The sequence below is a fragment of the Xenopus tropicalis genome, chromosome 5 (assembly GCF_000004195.4).
Source record: "Xenopus tropicalis strain Nigerian chromosome 5, UCB_Xtro_10.0, whole genome shotgun sequence".
Taxonomy (NCBI): domain Eukaryota; kingdom Metazoa; phylum Chordata; class Amphibia; order Anura; family Pipidae; genus Xenopus; species Xenopus tropicalis.
Genome location: NC_030681.2, coordinates 56,640,320 through 56,659,804, shown reverse-complemented (window position 1 = coordinate 56,659,804; position 19,485 = coordinate 56,640,320). Strand labels below are relative to the sequence as shown.

At 37.9% G+C, this 19,485-nt stretch overlaps 1 protein-coding gene across 2 annotated transcripts in view; it reads right to left on the bottom strand.

The window, feature by feature from the left end:
• ero1b (endoplasmic reticulum oxidoreductase beta) overlaps window positions 1-19,485 on the bottom strand; it is a 51,660-nt gene that overhangs the window by 22,374 nt on the left and 9,801 nt on the right. The window contains exons 1-3 of one of the 2 annotated variants that reach the window (XM_012962567.3): window positions 11,334-11,479; window positions 2,159-2,278; window positions 586-669 (exon numbers count right to left, since the gene is read on the bottom strand). In XM_012962567.3, coding sequence (XP_012818021.1) covers window positions 586-669; window positions 2,159-2,278; window positions 11,334-11,423 — 294 coding nt within the window. In that variant the 5' untranslated portion in view covers window positions 11,424-11,479. 2 annotated transcript variants of the gene reach the window in all.

Here is a 19,485-nt window from a genome sequence, read left to right as displayed (position 1 = left end):
GTTTGTGGGCTTCCCTAACTTTTTTTTTTAACTTTTATAAATATATGAGTTTTAAAATCCCAATATTTAAGGTTCTACTCATTGTGATTTAAAACAGCCCTGGATGGCTAAGCATTCATACTGGGTTGCTAGCAGTCCAAGGTTCTCAGAGGGTGTTTACATGAGTTCATCCTGCTAGAGCAGTGCATTGTTAGATATATAGGCTAGAGTTTAAACATGTGATGTGGCAAAAGAAGGGACACTTTTGAAAAAAAAAAAAACAAACAACAAAAACTGGTCTGGGCTTTGGAGGATAATGACATCACTGTACAGGTTAGTTTTTTCTAGACAGCTTTGGGATACTGCAGAATTAGGCCAAGCATATGGAGGGTCAAATAACACTGCTACTAGTGAGCCAAAGCCAAATAACCACAGGTAACTATGATGTACCAATTAAACTATTAATTATTGCTCTAACAGCTTACCCTAATTTTAAAGTCACAGAATTATGAAATATTTTAACAGTCCAGTCTAAGGCAAAATTACCATTACTTGGTTAAACAATATGAAAACATTGATATAAAACAAAACATAATATTTTTTTACCTCTGGACAGGGCTCCACATGGCAATCTTTGATAGAACAATGACCATCTTCTGCCCAAAATGGACACGGCCTCTTTAAATTCACCTGAAAGAATAATAAAGAAAATATTTGTCTGTGAATTTGAATACATTAACCTGTGCTGAAAAGGAATTAGTTGATAAATTAATACTTAAAATACTTAATACTTAAAATGGCAGTTTTCTATTTAGGATTACCCAAAGGCACATTCTATAAAAAGTATATTTTCATAAAAATAGTTTATTTACATAAAGTTTTCCATATGAGCTGTTTAGACCTACATTGTTGGTATTTGGAAACTGGGAAATTCTCTGACAATTTGCAATTGGTTTAAAAAATGTTATGGATTTTGAATTATTTAACCAGAATAAAGAGAGATAAATCATACAACTTTAAAATCTGATTGTTGTGCCCACTACATAAATCTTGGTGAAACTACATACGTGAGCAGTTTCTAATTCTGCTTAATGTACCCACACCTGGGCCAATGCAATGCCTCAAGGTGCAGGCACAACAAACAGATTTTTGAAGTGTAGGGGAGATTTTAGGGCTGTACTTATCTGCAGGCCGAGAATGTGCCCTGTGTGACATTAGCATTACAGGCTGAATCTGTGATTGTATTAAACATCACTGCTTTAATAATTTATAAACAGGCAGCTATACGTGACTCTTAATTGAATGGCAATTTTCAGTAAGTAGCTTCTAATTCCAAACTGGAAAAACCTATGTGCAAACAATTGATGTGTATGAGTTACGTACTTCTGCAGGTTTGTTTTTCCCATGGAAACAACACGTCTGGCCAAGATTAACCATTTTCATGTCATGATTTTTATAGTTTTTAACTACTATATTACACTGTTTGCATTGCAAATAATTAATTCTATCATTTCAATTTTTTTAAACCCATGCATGTATTTTTATTTAGCGGTTATATTGATGTATAGGCAGCCAGTGCATTGTGTCTGATTCTGAGCTTTCAGAAGGAGCTAGAAATTCACAATTCACAGAATAAGCTCTTGTTTCTCCTGTTCAGTGTTATAGGAGTCATGAGACAGACTTGGATTTTTATTATTTAGTGCTATTCTGATTTCTACCACTAGGTGGGGAATGGGAGCATTTTTAGCAATGCAGGTCTCAGGGAGACACCTGCATTGCTAAAAAAAAAAAAACACATTTTCCTATGGCAGAATCCCTTTAACAATGTATATGCATACAACAGTACTCATCTCATTGCGCTGAAGGTTTTAAACATTAAATTGTTTTAAAACACTGTTTATTCCTGCTGTGGTCTTACAGAAACAGGACTATGAAGAAAACCATTCCAGCTGTGGTCTCGCATCAATATCATTAAGATATTTGTAAAAATGTAACAGTTGTTTTTCCGCTGTTTTGTGTCAGCTTGCTAACATATCCTTGTGGTTTTTGCCAACATATTGCTAATAAAGGCATTTTTTATTCAATACATTTTGAGTGTGCTGTCCACTTTGTTTTGATTAATTTACCAATGTAAAGTGACCACTGTGGGACTATGTCAAATATGGCATAAAATACTTACTTTATAGTATCTAAAGTAGTCACGTTCTTGCAGCTTTTTCAACTTTGGAAATATTTTATAGTTATTAAAGGCATCAATGCTTTCTACGTCACAGAAGCAGTCATCCAAGACACCTGTAAGCTGTGAGAGAAACAAAATACATTGATGTTAGTCACACTGTTTCCAACTGTGTATGCAACTTAAAAACCCATCAAATGCAATCCTAGATATTCCAGTTTTGTTTTTTATTCAGTGATTTAAAATAAAAAAAAATCTTAGCTATAAGTGTTGCAAAGGAATCATAATCAGAAATATTTTTTGTGAACAATATTACAATTACAGCAGAAACTAATATTTGGGTCTGACTCCTTAAACAATATGACAATAGTCAGTTTTTCTCCAGGTCTGTTAAGCAGCTCACTTCAGCTTGCAGGAGTCATAACCAAAAGTGCAGAGAATTGAAACAGACAGGCAGATACTGCTTTCAAGTACAGTAATTACATGTACATACAAAACTTTAAAAAACAGAACATTTCTAGTCTTGGAATGCTTAAAATGACATTCCAATATTATTATGCAAAAACATATTTAAATACAGCACTGTATACACTTCAAAATTAATTCTATCATTTAAAATGTTATTCTTGATACTGTATTTTTTAGTTGTAATAATGGGGTGTAGAAACTACAGCTTCTAACCCTACCCAAACCACTCTCTGCTATTTACCAGGTGCTCACGCTGCCAAATAATAAGAGACAACTCCCATGCCAATATAAGTGGGCTATGGACATACCAACCCTTACTAATGCAAAATGGTCTACAGTATTGCAACATCTTTATCCACCTCTAATAGAATCTTAAGACCAACTTATTTAAATTAAATTCATCCACCGATCCTATATTACTCCAGAACATCTTAAGCAAATTGATCCCGGCAAAGAGGATACATGCCCCAAATATGGGAAAAATCTGGGACTTGGTTGCATATAATACAAGCCTGCCCTAAAATTAGTGAATATTGGACCCAGATATTTACCCTCATCTCTAGGATTACGGTTCTGACTATAGAACCGAACCCAGATATGGCACTACTTGGACTAACTACTGGCACCATCACTGCTAAAGAGACTAGGATATTTCTCCAGGAGCTGGTCTTTCACACCAGGAGACTCGTTTTACTTAAATGGAACAGATCTATTTCGCCCACTCTAGATGAATGGAAAGAGTCAGTTAATAAAACGCTGACACTCTACAAAGCAGTTTATATTTCAAGAGGTTGTACAGAAAAATTGACATTTGGTTGCTATGGGTTTTAAACCCTGATACTAATAGTCCTCATGTTCTGTGAAATAGTGTTGAGAATTAATAGGTCAAAGGGTATTACATGGTATCTCCCTTCCCCCTTCTTCTTCCTTCCTATCTAGCTATCTCTATTTCCCTTTGTTTCCCCCTCTTTTCTATACTTACCTCTTGTGTATGACTAAAATGTGATTGGTATAATTTCTTGATTTGTAAAAATATCAAAACAAAAGCTATAAAACAAATATTAAATAATAATGGTGCTTAGGCAGCCATGTCAGGTCTTTGTGCCTTATTCTTGTGAGTGGCACACGCAGCCATCAGGTGGGTTGCAGCATCGGAACAGTGACGTCAGCGCACAGATGCATGAAATCATTATGTTGCACCAGTGACGTATCGATCAATTCAAAACAAATAACCGCTGAGGATTTGCCGAGTATAGGATTTCTATTGTAAGCTCCTAGGTGCATCCTGAAATTGCATTGTAAACCTTTGCCTTTATTAGGACCTTGAGACTGTTTAACCCCACCCAGATACCGTGACTTGGTCTAATTGCTTGCCTGAACACAAGCATCCGCCTTGTTTATCTATATCTATACAATGCTGAAACCTTTTCCAGCCTTTAGGTAACTTGCTTTTTTGGAAGGGTAAGGGGGAGTCTTTGGTGTCAGAAACCACTGTCCCTCACATTCAGGGTGCCAATACTATATTCTTCTTACTGTATAATGTATTTAGAATCTAGAGTCATTCTTGGAAGTCACTGGAGTCAGAGTCATGGAGTCAGAAGCAAATTTGAGAACCTGAGTCAGCAAAATTTAAATTGTAATGAAAAAAAATACAATACATTACAATGTCCTATTTCACAGATAGTAGTCATAATAAAGTACGAAGAATAAAGCCCAGTGTCTGAGCTACTATAACCTTATTGTTTTTATTTTTGTCTTTTGTTTAAAGAATGTTTGTAGTGTATTTAATTAATAACATAAAATGCCACAATCACATAGACTTAGTTATAGATTTAGACCCAAACGTGAACGGTATCCTCATTCATGTTGGCAGAGACAGCCTTGGATGGTAACTAGGATGGCATGTCAACTTCCTAGCAAGCAGTTCTTTGGTTTGTTCCCAAAAGCAGACACCATCTTTATTTAGCTTCAAAATTGCTAAGCTTTGGCAGTGATGAAATGCCATGATATATATATAACCTTTCCACATCAGACTAATGTTCCAGGAACCTTGTGCATGCATTACGTGTCCTTTGTGCACCACATTAACAGGTATCCGAGTAAATTACTCATTTCGACAGGCAGTTAAAATATTGCTCTATATCATAACTTCTACCTGTAAAAGTACTCAATGTACTTAAGAGACTTTCAGGACTCTGCATGCCTTACATCTATCCCTGCCACATTTAAAATTCCCCTTATAATTTAAAAATCATTGTCCAATATTCCTCTTACAAGAATGATACAAATTCTTTGAGGTCCATCAGACAATTTCCCTACCTTTCCTAAATACAAAGGAAGACATCCTATCCAAGACTCCTGTGAAAGGGCCCCCTGGCATTTCTGAATACTCCTTTGTATTGGATACAGTACATATCTCTTTCATAGGTAGTACAGAACCTAAGGTTTGACTGTTGCCCACTGTTGTTTGCAACAGATCTATCATCGATCTATGGGAATTAGAACTCCCAATCAACTCTCCTTGAGAATCAGCCATGGCGCATTTCATATTATAAGAAGCTGTCATGGGCAGACAGGGGTGTTTTAACCACCGCTGGTTTTTAACAGCGGCGATAACATCCACACCCCCCATGTGCTGTTACCCGTAGGGAAACTGCAGATAGCTTGCTTTGTCATGCTCTAGATATCTTGCGCCCCTCAAGTACCTGAAAATACCTGTGAATTGCTCCCTATGTGAATCACCACAGATAAAACGAACCTTGCATAATTGTGCAACAATGCTTCCTTCCAGTTAAAACCTACCTTGGAATAAACTGAAAAGAAGAAGATGCAAAAGTCTTTGTAAAGAGGAGAAAAACAGTACCTGTACTAGGAGGAACAGCTCCTTACCAACATTACAAGAATGTAAGTAAGGCAAATATTCAAAGTATAAAAGACAGATAGGCCTGTTTCACAGTTTGGAGAGGGAGGTTTCTCTTTCCAGGTTAAAGTATTCCCTGGAAATTCTGTAATTGACCTGGGGTGTCAGGTATCTCTAGTCTCGCACAACTCATTACTTATACTGACACGTTCCTATGGATTTTCATAGGAATGTGTCAGTATCGCTTTGAGGGTGTCTTGAGTAATTAAGTACATTTACAGAAACATGTAATAAAGGTCATCTTTTAAGATAATTATTTGTAAATCAATATAGCCAACAAACGTAACAACTGCAAAAACACACTAGTGCATAAATTGTCTGCTCCCAAATAGTTTCTAGCAAGTCATCTGCTTATAGCTTACAGAATGACTGGGGAAAAAAAAGTTTTTTAGAGAGCACACTTAAAAAAAACTGTTAAAAACAAAAAGGAAAAAAAATAAAACCTATGCATGAAACACATTTTTAAATTATCCACTACAGTCTGGGTGCATGTTAACCTCTGTACCAGTTCACTTTACTTCTTTAAGAAAAAACATTTCCAGACTACTAAAAGTAAAATGGTTTGCATAACACAAGGGTGATTTAAATAGACTATAAAAACACCTTGTTAGCATATGAATCCATCAGGGGCTGCTTGTTTTTCTGACTGGAAGCAGGTGCAAAATACATTTAAAAATATTAAAAGTGAAAGACACATTCCCACAGGTTACAGTAATAACATGAGTATCTTACAAAAGAACCCATTTTCCCCCTCCTAATACTCTGCCTCTGCCCACTGCTCAAAGATCTCCTTCACCTTGAAATCCCAGGGCAGCAGGTATTCAGCCTTCATTTAGGAAGCGGTAATTCCAATAGACTAAAGCATATGCATAAACAGTATCTCTTGTCCACCAAAGCCCTGCATGAACTCTTTATGCAAAACACAGACCTGTCAATCCTCCCCTATTTTTTGGGGAGTTAATCTTGTTTGCTTCCCCCAGTCTCCCATCACAATGCCTCATTCTCATGGCTAAAGTGAAAACTCATTGATAAGATTAAACCTGAGATGCAATTCAATAAAAAAAAGGATCTCACAGTTTATCACGTCAAAACTCTATTGAAGTCTATGGGAAAAAACAGTAATTAAATTAGGAGAAAAGTTTTTCTTCATCAAATTGAATCTTGTCTTGAGTTTTTACATGATAAACAATTAAATTCTGACCCAAAGTGCTTTATTTAATGAGAGTATCAGGAACACTAAAAAAATAAGCTCAAAAATATATTTTTACACAACAAGAGAGAAAATAACAACTTTCCAGTGCATATTAAAGTTTTCCACTGGCTGCAAAGTTATTGTTCAAATGTAATTGCAACAGATCGCTGTATTGGTCTGTCTCTGTCTGCATTTTTGTTTTTGAGAAAGTAGAAGCATCCAGTTCTCTTCAGGCCATGGCTGCATCACAGGTTGTTAATCAGTTTGTGTCTACTTTACTGTTAAGATAGTATGAACCAACAGTGCAGGGAATAGAAAGAAGCAGACACACTGCATCAAGAACAAATACATTTACAAATTAAGATAGTTGAATGCCATTTTAGAAAGCAGAAAAAAAAAATAAAGTGTTACTGAACTCAGCTTTTTTTTTTTTTTTTTTTTTTTTAAACTTCACCTACTATACAGTAATAGGTTTAAATAAATTGAAAATTTTAAATGTATATTTGAAAGTTACTTAAAATTATATTTTCATTCATAAGCCAAACTGTTTGAGAGTTTACATTATCTTGTTGTCTTTAGCCATCCCTTGCCAATCGTCTGTCTCTACAGTCAAACCTTTCATTACAATATCAAACAACAATTAAAAAGTTGTAAATAATTATTTAAATAATTAATTTTTTTTTATTTAATAATTATTTTATTTGAATATACTTAACTGTGTAAAGAAATGCTTTGACTCTTAACACATTAGAGACTTTGTTATTTTCATAGCTGTGACCTTGAACATGTACCTTTGCCACTTTCACCTAAAGTCAAATTAAGAAATGCAGATTGCTTATTATTGATACTGGGAAGTGCTGTGAGTAAACTCAGACCATATTGTTTGAGCACAACTTAGAGCTTGAAGAGTTACTTTATAGTGAGGGTTACTTTATAGTAACTCTCCAAGCTCTAAGTTTAGGCAAACACTAGGGCAGTGATCCCCAACCAGTGGCTCAGGGGCAACATGTTGCTCACCAACTTCTTGGATGTTGCTCTCAGTGCCCCCAAACCAGGTAGTTATTTTTGAATTCCTGACTTGGTGGCAGTTTAGGTTCAATAAATACAAAATTTACTACCAAATAAAGCCACCTGTAAATTGATAATGTGCATAGAGGCTGCCTAATAGCCAATCTTGGCCCTTATTTGGCACCTCCATGAACTTTTATGATGTTTGTGTTGCTCTCCAGGTCTTCTACATTTGACTGTGGCTCATGAGTAAAAAAGGTTGGGGCACTAGGGTCTGAGAATACTTGCAGCACTTCCCAATATCATTAATGGGAAGCTTTTCCTTTTGTCATCAATGGAAAACAATCACTGGCATTTAATAACGAGTGTGCTAAAATGCAAAGGATTACACTGCATTTTGCTTGCAACTATTGCCAACTGAAATTAAAATACTAGGTGGACCATTACTTGTAGTTTCTTATGAACGCCACTACGGTAAGATACAAACCCTCAAGCAACACCTGGAAATGTTACCAATTTTTAAGAGAGAATATGGAGTCTCGTGGAGCTTCCCATGGCAAAAGCAGACTTGGCATTCTACAGCACAAGACCATAACTAGATCCTAAGCTGGAGGAGCCCAATAGTCATAAAATAACCACAGCAGGAATGAAAACATTATTTTGATGGTTATAGATATAAATGGATGAGCTTCCATTACAAATTTGCTAATTGAAAATATTTTACTATTGTTTTAAGTCTACCTATACTTAAAGAAGGAAAGTAATTAGCCACATTAGCGCCACCTAGAACGCTATATTTATCCTGCAGAAAGCTGAGTAAAGAAACACCCTATGATTGTTTAAGATAGCAGCTGCCATTTTAGCTTGGTCTTCATAGCTTCCTACTGCAGATCTAGCCCTTGGTAGCTCAGATCACACATTCCTAAGGGAGGAGGGAGTGAGGAGAAGGGAGAGAGGAGAGAGCTGAAAACAGTCTCTGGCCCCTGAGAATCAAGAAATCCTGTTTCTTTTGATAGAGGACTCAGTACAGTTTTTCTGTGTGTGCTTATGGCTGTATTTACATAGACCTTTCTGATAAAGCTTTTTTTTTTTTTTACCTTTCCTTTCCCTTCAATTCCCTTTGAAAGAGAACATTTTAAAACACAGATTATTCCATTATGCGTTTATACTTTTTAAACATTACAAAATATTGAAATAAATTATGCTGTTTATAAACCCATGAAAATAAGAACTTTTTAAATTTGTTTGGCATCCTGTTAAGTACTCTCAATTTCATTGCTCATGCTTACAATCAACAACTTAGTTGATACAGGCAGTGACGCAATCCATCAGAAAGCAATTTAAACTACAAACTGGAAAACTACATAAAAGAAGTTAAACAAAAAAGGGTGTAGTCAGAGACCCATGGGCCCGCATATAAAATGTTTTGCATATGCTATTGACTTTATTAGTGATGAGCGAATCTGTCCTGCTTTCAAAATTAAGTGGAGAAAAAGTACTTGAAAAGATAAACAATGTTAATGTGGCATATAGAGAACGCCCTCTAGTGATCATTGAGGGATATAGCAACTTGGAAAAAATGGTCTCAAAAAAGCCACTTAAAAATATAACAATTTTATTTAAAGTAACCCCCTATAGACATAGCCTAACGTGTTTCATGCTTACCCAGCACTTAATCATAGCCTAAAAATTGGCTTTTTGAGTTCGCGTAAAGGGAAAAATGTTGCGTGTCAAAAGAAAAGAAAAACTGTAACGCGACAATACCTTTGATGAGAGAAACAATTATTTTTAACGCGAAAGACTTTTAATACGCATGATGCGCAACAAAATGTTTGACAAGCAAGACAATATTTTTTTGACACAGGTGACAATTTTTGGACACGCTGTGAATTTTTCCGCTGCAAATTTTCATGCCCATTTTGCAAAAAAATCAGCCAATGGCAAAAAACAGAAATTCGCCACAAATTCATCCCGGGAAAAATTTTTCGCCCATCACTAGATTTTATTTTTTTACACCCATGGGCCCATATTAGGTCCCATGGCCCAGCTGTAATTGCAATACCAAAAGAATATGCCAAAAACCATAAAAAAATTGGACCAATTGCATATTGTTTTAAAATATACATCTGAACTTACTAGGAGTTAATATAAAAGTTACCTTCCCCCCTCTTAATAGAAAATTGTGTCAATTTTTCCAATACTTTTTTTTAACCTCTAGGACTGTTCCAAAAATTGTCTTACCATGATGACAATAGTGGTTTGCTATAATGCCTTGACTACTTTCTTAAGCAGACCACAGTAACTTAGAAACTAAATTTAGCAACTAATTCTAAACCAAATCATGGGTTGGGAGAGGGACTGTCAAACTTGGATGGGCTTGAGTTAAAATATGGGTGACTATTGCGGGTTCAGGTTGGGTGGGGGTCAGACTGGGGTAGCACACTCCTCCGCTGCCCCTAAATATTCCATGTTTTGGAACCAGAGGTGCACTCAGAAGTAGCTTATGGAGTGGGAAGAAGCAGGTACAAGTTGGGTGCAGGTTTTTCTAATTTTCACTAATATCATATTTGATCCCTGCTTTTGTTCCCATAGGCACTAAGGCAGTTGTTGCAGATCCTCCACTGGCTTCTTTATACCAGCAGAGGAATTCCAGTGACTACCCAAAAGTGTCCCTGCCTCCTGCCATTTTCTTCAATCACATGTGAATGGTAGGAGGCAGGGGAAATATTTAGCAATCATTGATGTTTCTACACTGGCAGAAAAATGTCAAGGAAAGATCTGCCACATGTACCATTAGCCAAAAGCCGCTGTATTATATTATATATATGCAAAGGTGGGTCCTAGACCCATATATTAATTATAATTTAAATGCAGCCCTCATAGATATATTAGTCTATTTACACAAACTATTAGATCAAAGAAAAAACTAATTTGTAACAGTGGAGGGTGACGGTACATTGTACTTAGATTCATCCAAAGCCCTTTCATTTTTGTTGTTACTTCCCTTTTAAGCAAGATCCTATACAAAAACCAAAAAAAGTTCAGAGACCCTGATGTAATTAGAAATCCAAATGTTACTTCCCTTTTAAGCAAGATCCTATACAAAAACCAAAAAAAGTTCAGAGACCCTGATGTAATTAGAAATCCAAATGTTACTTCCCTTTTAAGCAAGATCCTATACAAAAACCAAAAAAAGTTCAGAGACCCTGGTGTAATTCGAAATCCAAATGTTACCCAACTCCATTTACTGTGACAACATATTGGCTGTAACACACACAATAACTTCTGCTTTAAAAAAACAACTATTTTTCCCTTGGCTTACGTGAATCCTAGACATTTTCTTAGCATTGCTAAAATTTGTATGGCATTTCCATATTCTGATGATGTATGGGCAATTTGCAGCTCTCAGCTAACAAGAAATATGACAGCAAATGAAATAAGTAGGTTGGGAATCTCTGGAATATCCCCACTAATTATGTGAACACTTTTTAGCAGTGTGATATTTTCCTCTACTGTATATAGACACTTTTCTAATATACAGCCATGTACACTGATACTAACATTGTTTTGCCACCTCACCCCACACTTACCTGGTGCTCATTGATGTCCGATGAGGGGAGCACAAGAGATAGCAACAATGGGGCGACAAAAAGTCGGATGCTGCCACTGCCTGTGATCATGCTTTCCCAGGACTGCTATCAGCACACCTGAGCTACAGCTCACCGCTAGCACTCCGTAAATAACCTAAGCTTGCAGAAGAGCTGGACACGCCTTCTCCTTCCCTCTGGGAGGCACATGTCCCGTGTGACCTGCTATACCCTGACAACGACTATCTACAGGGGCGTGACTTCAAGAAAGCACCAGTCCTAAATTAACTCTTTCCCCCTGAAATAGTCATTGTGCTTTTATAAATTTGTTGTTGTTTTTTGCACTTACTATTTTTTTTTTTACTTTTGTCATTGTTTTGTTCATTTCTAGTTAGTTACAGTGGGGCCAATGTTGTGTATTAGTGCCAGTATTATAGTGCCAGGGTCTGAATATCTGCCATCCCTACCCGCTGCTTCTCGCTGCATATAATGTGTTGGTTTTGTAAATTTAGAGTGTGTCTCACTGTTTATAATGTGCCTGGAGTGTCAGTACCCACTGCCTTTCTTTCAGTAGGTACTAACTAAAACACATCTAAAGGGGTGGTTCACTTTTAGTATGTTATAGAATGGCCTATTCCTAGCAACTTTGCAATTGGTCTTCATTATTTATTTTTTAATAGTTCTTTGCCCTTTTTCTTCTGCTTCTTTCCAGCTTTAAAATGGGGGTCACTGACTCCAGCAGCCAAAAAGTATTGCTCTGCGTGTCTACAATTTTATTATTATTGTGACTTTTTATTACTTATTCTTCCATGCAGGTCCCTTAGCTATTCATATTCCCATCTCTCATTTAAACCACTACCTGGTTGCTAGGGTAAATAAGACCCTAGCAACCAGATAGCTGCTGAATTACCAAATGGAGAGCTGCTGAACAAAAAGCTAAATAACTGAAAAACCATTAAAAATAAAAAAAAGAGGACCAATTGCAAATTGTCTCAGAATATCAATGTCCATGTCATATTAAAACTTAATTTAATGGTGAACTACCCCTTTAAACTAACTGATCACAAACACAAATGGATGGAGAATCCCTCACAGAAGTGCATGTATGAATACTTTTACATCCTAAGCATTTTAAAAAAAAAAACACTCCCACCTGCACTTTTGCACAGTATCCCTCGAAGTCAGTGGGAACTGCAAGTGGTAGTTGGGAGGTTAATTTTTTACACCAGCAGTGAATCCATTAGTTTTAGGTCAGTCTATGTATGGCCCATCTTCAGCCTCCCCAAACAAAAAAAAGACACCCTCGGCCTATGACAAAAGCTCTAGTAATTATGTGGTTGGGTTGGGAACTGAACTGCTTTAAAAATATGAAATTATTATTATGTGTATCACATGACAATTCTTCAAATAAAAAAAAATTTGAGTTACAAAAAAAAATAAATATGAAAATATGCCAGTATCGATCCAGCAATCATTGAAGCACTTTATTAAAATTATATTTTGCTTTGTTAAAAGGAAATGAAATGATATACAGTGGCTTGCAAAAGTATTTGGCCCCCTTGAACTTTTCCACATTTTGTCACATTACAGCCACAAACATGAATCAGTTTTATTGGAATTCCACGTGAAAGACCAATACAAAGTGGTGTACACGTGAGAAGTGGAACGAAAATCATACATGATTCCAAACATTTTTTACAAATAAATAACTGCAAAGTGGGGTGTGCGTAATTATTCAGCCCCCTGAGTCAATACTTTGTAGAACCACCTTTTGCTGCAATTACAGCTGCCAGGCTTTTAGGGTATGTCTCTACCAGCTTTGCCCATCTAGAGACTGAAATCCTTGCCCATTCTTCTTTGCAAAACAGCTCCAGCTCAGTCAGATTAGATGGACAGCGTTTGTGAACAGCAGTTTTCAGATCTTGCCACAGATTCTCGATTGGATTTAGATCTGGACTTTGACTGGGCCATTCTAACACATGGATATGTTTTGTTTTAAACCATTCCATTGTTGCCCTGGCTTTATGTTTAGGGTCGTTGTCCTGCTGGAAGGTGAACCTCCACCCCAGTCTCAAGTCTTTTGCAGACTCCAAGAGGTTTTCTTCCAAGATTGCCCTGTATTTGGCTCCATCCATCTTCCCATCAACTCTGACCAGCTTCCCTGTCCCTGCTGAAGAGAAGCCCCCCCAGTGCATGATGCTGCCCCCCCATATGTGACAGTGGGGATGGTGTGTTCAGAGTGATGTGCAGGGTTAGTTTTCCGCCACACATAGCGTTTTGCATTTTGGCCAAAAAGTTCCATTTTGGTCTCATCTGACCAGAGCACCTTCTTCCACATGTTTGCTGTGTCCCCCACATGGCTTGTGGCAAACTGCAAACGGGACTTCTTATGGTTTTCTGTTAACAATGGCTTTCTTCTTGCCACTCTTCCATAAAGGCCAACTTTGTGCAGTGCACGACTAATAGTTGTCCTATGGACAGATTCCCCCACCTGAGCTGTAGATCTCTGCAGCTCGTCCAGAGTCACCATGGGCCTCTTGGCTGCATTTCTGATCAGCGCTCTCCTTGTTTGGCCTGTGAGTTTAGGTGGACGGCCTTGTCTTGGTAGGTTTACAGTTGTGCCATACTCCTTCCATTTCTGAATGATCGCTTGAACAGTGCTCCGTGGGATGTTCAAGGCTTTGGAAATCTTTTTGTAGCCTAAGCCTGCTTTAAATTTCTCAATAACTTTATCCCTGACCTGTCTCATGTGTTCTTTGGACTTCATGGTGTTGTTGCTCCCAATATTCTCTTAGACAACCTCTGAGGCCGTCACAGAGCAGCTGTATTTGTACTGACATTAGATTACACACAGGTGCACTCTATTTAGTCATTAGCACTCATTCGGCAATGTCTATGGGCAACTGACTGTACTCAGATCAAAGGGGGCTGAATAATTACGCACACCCCACTTTGCAGTTATTTATTTGTAAAAAATGTTTGGAATCATGTATGATTTTCGTTCCACTTCTCATGTGTACACCACTTTGTATTGGTCTTTCTCGTGGAATTTCAATAACATTGATTCATGTTTGTGGCTGTAATGTGACAAAATGTGGAAAAGTTCAAAGGGGCCGAATACTTTTGCAAGCCACTGTATATATATATATACAAACCGGATTCCAAAAAAGTTGGGACACTAAACAAATTGTGAATAAAAACTGAATGCAATGATGTGGAGGTGCCAACTTCTAATATTTTATGCAGAATAGAACATAAATCACGGAACAAAAGTTTAAACTGAGAAAATGTACCATTTTAAGGGAAAAATATGTTGATTCAGAATTTCATGGTGTCAACAAATCCCAAAAAAGTTGGGACAAGGCCATTTTCACCACTGTGTGGCATTTCCCCTTCTTCTTACAACACTCAACAGACGTCTGGGGACCGAGGAGACCAGTTTCTCAAGTTTAGGAATAGGAATGCTCTCCCATTCTTGTCTAATACAGGCCTCTAACTGTTCAATTGTCTTGGGCCTTCTTTGTCGCACCTTCCTCTTTATGATGCGCCAAATGTTCTCTATAGGTGAAAGATCGGGACTGCAGACTGGCCATTTCAGTACCCGGATCCTTCTCCTACGCAGCCATGATGTTGTGATTGATGCAGAATGTGGTCTGGCATTATCTTGTTGAAAAATGCAGAGTCTTCCCTGAAAGAGATGACGTCTGGATGGGAGCATATGTTGTTCTAGAACCTGAATATATTTTTCTGCATTGATGCTACCTTTCCAGACATGCAAGCTGCCCATGCCACACGCACTCATGCAACCCCATACCATCAGAGATGCAGACTTCTGAACTGAGCGTTGATAACAACTTGGGTTGTCCTTGTCCTCTTTGGTCCGGATGACATGGCGTCCCAGATTTCCAAAAAGAACTTCGAATTGTGACTCGTCTGACCACAGAACAGTCTTCCATTTTGCCACACTCCATTTTAAATGATCCCTGGCCCAGTGAAAACGCCTGAGCTTGTGGATCTTGCTTAGAAATGGCTTCTTCTTTGCACTGTAGAGTTTAAGCTGGCAACGGCGGATGGCACGGTGGATTGTGTTCACTGACAATGGTTTCTGGAAGTATTCCTGAGCCCATTCTGTGATTTCCTTTACAGTAGCATTCCTGTTTGTGGTGCAGTGTCGTTTAAGGGCCCGGAGATCACAGGCATCCAGTATGGTTTTATGGCCTTGACCCTTACGCACAGAGATTGTTCCAGATTCTCTGAATCTTCGGATGATGTTATGCACAGTTGATGATGATAGATGCAAAATCTTTGCAATTTTCCGCTGGGTAACACCTTTCTGATATTGCTCCACTATCTTTCTGTGCAACATTGTGGGAATTGGTGATCCTCTACCCATCTTGGCTTCTGAGAGACACTGCCACTCTTTTTATACCCAATCATGTTGCCAATTGAACTAATTAGTGTTATTTGGTCTTCCAGCTCTTCGTTATGCTCAAATTTACTTTTTCCAGCCTCTTATTGCTACTTGTCCCAACTTTTTTGGGATTTGTTGACACCATGAAATTCTGAATCAACATATTTTTCCCTTAAAATGGTACATTTTCTCAGTTTAAACTTTTGTTCCGTGATTTATGTTCTATTCTGAATAAAATATTAGAAGTTGGCACCTCCACATCATTGCGTTCAGTTTTTATTCACAATTTGTTTAGTGTCCCAACTTTTTTGGAATCCGATTTGTATATATGAAATTATGCCTGAATCGATCCAGCAATCATTGAAGCCCTTTATAAAAAAAAAAAAAAATGATTGCTGGATCGATACAAGTACATTTTTATATTTTTGAGGCAGTTCAGTTTCCAACCCAAGGATAGCCTAGGACATTTGCTCAAAATACACATGTATGTCACTGGGAACTCTGGTGTTTCACACAGTGAGCGATTGTCTTGGGCCCTGGGACACTCTATGATTTGTAACTATTCAAAAGGGTAGTTCCCTTTGAATTAACTTTTATCATGATGTAGACATAGATAGATTCTGAGACAAACTGCAATTGGTTTTTGTTCTTAATGATTTTTCAGTTATTTAGCATTTTGTTCAGCATCTCTTCATTTTGTATTTTAGCAACTATCTGGTTGCTAGGGTCTTATGTAACCAAGCAAGCAGGAAGTGTTTTTAACAAGTGATGGGAATATGAATAGTAGAGGGCCTGCATAGAATGATAAGTAATAATAAGTAACAATAATAATAAAATTGTAGCCTTACAGAGCAATAGTTTTTGGCTGCCTGGGTCAGTGACCCCTATATGAAAGCTGGAAAGAAGAGAAAGGCAAATACTTCAAAAGCGATAAAACAAATAAATGAAAACCAAAGTTGCTAGGAATAGGTTATTCTATAACAGGGGTCTCCAAACTTTCTCACTCTTGAGCCACAATAAATTGTAAAAAGACTTGGAGAGCAACCCAAGCACCATAAAAGTTCATGGAGGTGCCAAATAAGGGCTGTGATTGGCTATTAGGCAGCCTCTATGCACACTATCAGCTTACAGGGGGCTTTATTTGGTAGGAAATCTTGTTTTTATTCAACCAAAACTTGCCACCAAATCAGGAATTCAAAAATAACTACCTGGTTTGGGGGCACTGAGAGCAACATCCAAGGGGCTGGGGAGCAACATGTTGCCCCTGAGCCACTGGTTGGAGATCACTGTTCTATAACATACTAAAAATTAACTTAAGGCTAAAGCCACATAAAGCATATGGCGCATATTTTTGGCAGGCCGAAAAGCTCTCGGCAAGAATATGCTCCATACCCTTAAAACTCCCCCTACCCGTGCCTGCACCCGAATGAATTGCATACACTCGGGTGCAGGCACATGTAGCTATCCACATAAAAACCCAAGAACATGCAAAGTCTCACGTGCCGAAAATATGCGCCATACGCTACGTGTGGCATTAGCCCAAGGCTGATGGCAGACGTGGCGTAGGGCTGATATTTTCGTCAAGCGGAAAAACGCTTGGCGAAAATACAGCCCTACGCCTGCTACTTGTGCCTGCACCCGAATAAATGAGATACGTTTGGGTGCAGGAACATGTAGCCGATATAGACTTTGCATTCTCTCGCATTTTTTTGCGTATATCGGCTACATGTGCCTGCACCCAAGTGTATCTCATTTATTCGGGTGCAGGCACAAGTAGCAGGCGTAGGGCTGTATTTTGACCAAGCGTTTTTCCGCTTGCCGAAAATATCAGCCCTACGCTATGACGTCTGCCATCAGCCTAAAGGTGAACCACCCCTTTAAAAAGAAAGCCTGCAGCTGAAGCAAGCCGATTGCAAGGATATTTTAACCTTATTAGTACTTATATTAATCAAATGAAGGACTCAGGGGACAAACCTCACAAGTAGCATTCATGTAAGTCAGGTGTAAAATTATGGCTCTCTGACTGTAATAAAAGAGTAACTTCAGTAACAGAACTGAAGGATTACAGGCATGCTGCCAGGTGTGGGGGATTTTGTACAGGTAATAAATGGTTGAAGATAATTAACAACCATTTTCTATGCCACAGACAGGTCACATTGCAAATGTATATAACAAACATACACTGAATTGCATATAACATGATATGTGTGTTAATGTGTTATATTGTATGCATGCAATAGAAATAGCCATTACATCAATTATCATGCATGTGCATATAATTACACAGAGTACAGTTAATTATCCTCCTTTACATGTCAAATTTGACAGCTGGTATTATTAGTGCCATTATCTTTGTTGTTTTAAAGAGCATGTAAAATGAAGGGACTAACTGCAACAAAGTATATATCATTGTGTCAAGCTATAGTATTATTACCGAGATAGGGCTGACAGTCATAGCAAACAAAGAAACTATCAAACCAATGGTCAAATGACATTTACAGAATTTAATTATTTGTTTTTTTCTTGAAAAATTATTAAGAACAGTTTTCCTTTCCTTTAAAAGAGAAAGAAAGGTAAAAACTAAGTAAGCTTTATCAGAAAGGTCTATGTAAATACAGCCATAAGCACTCACAGAAACGCTGCACTGACGTCTCTGAAAAAAGATTAGTTGTGTCTGTAAGTCCTGTGCCAGAGACACGCAGCTTTCTGTTCTCTGCTCTTTCCTGCTCCCCCCTCCCTCAAGAATGCTAAGAACTCACTCCCCCCCTTAGGAATGTGGATCTGAGCCAATCTAACTAACTGAGCATGTTCACTTGGTCTGCATGTCTGTGCAGGAGTGAGGCATTATGGGAACTTTCTTTACACAGCTCAGCATTTTTTCTTCCTGTTTGGCTTCAGATCTTCTGAACAGGAGAAATATGGGGAGACTTAAGGGCACTATTGAGACAACTGAAGGTATACCTGCAGCTTGAGATTAATTCTTTACTAGCCTTTCCTTCTCCTTTAAAGGACAAGAAAAGTGTGAAGGCAGGGAAAGGCATACCTCTATACAGGGTGCAGTCCTTTAACGTTACAATCCATTAATTAGACATGGAGCCGCTGTTTTCACAAATGCGCTCAGTATATATGAAATTATACCCACAATGCATCGCTCTACCGTCAAGACAAAGACCAAAATGTACGTGAAGGAACACTGCTATGCCCTCCCTTTTTAAAAGTTCAACCAATAGGAACTGCTAATTATGGTTGTTATGGTTACCCATGTCCATTCTCTGTAGCTGTTATGCTCAACTGAGCGGGCGAGGAATTTTCACACATGAACAGTTAGTCTGAAAGGTTGTGCTTCATGACGTAGGCACTCCAAAGATGGTGGATGCAATAGGCTTGCAAAGGGGTAAACTACACAATGAATTTGCTTTTAAAACCGGTATTTTGAAAAATAAACTTTGTGATATAGGAGAGCAAAGCGGTGCTAAATAAATGATTATTTGTAAAAAAAAAAAAAGGGGGTTCCTTGCTCTTTAAGGGATAACAATTCTGAACTGAGATTATATTTTCTGTTATATTATCTTCCAAAGCACAGAAACTCAAAATTATTTATGTTGTTTAGGCTTGTTGATCCTACAGGTCTGAAATTTAAACTAGATGAGGAAGCAAGAGGAGCCCATCTCCTTTTAAGGTCCTGCTTAGTTGGGCAGTCAGACAGAATGGAGCAAAAGCAAGGTGGCTGTGTATGGCCCCTCA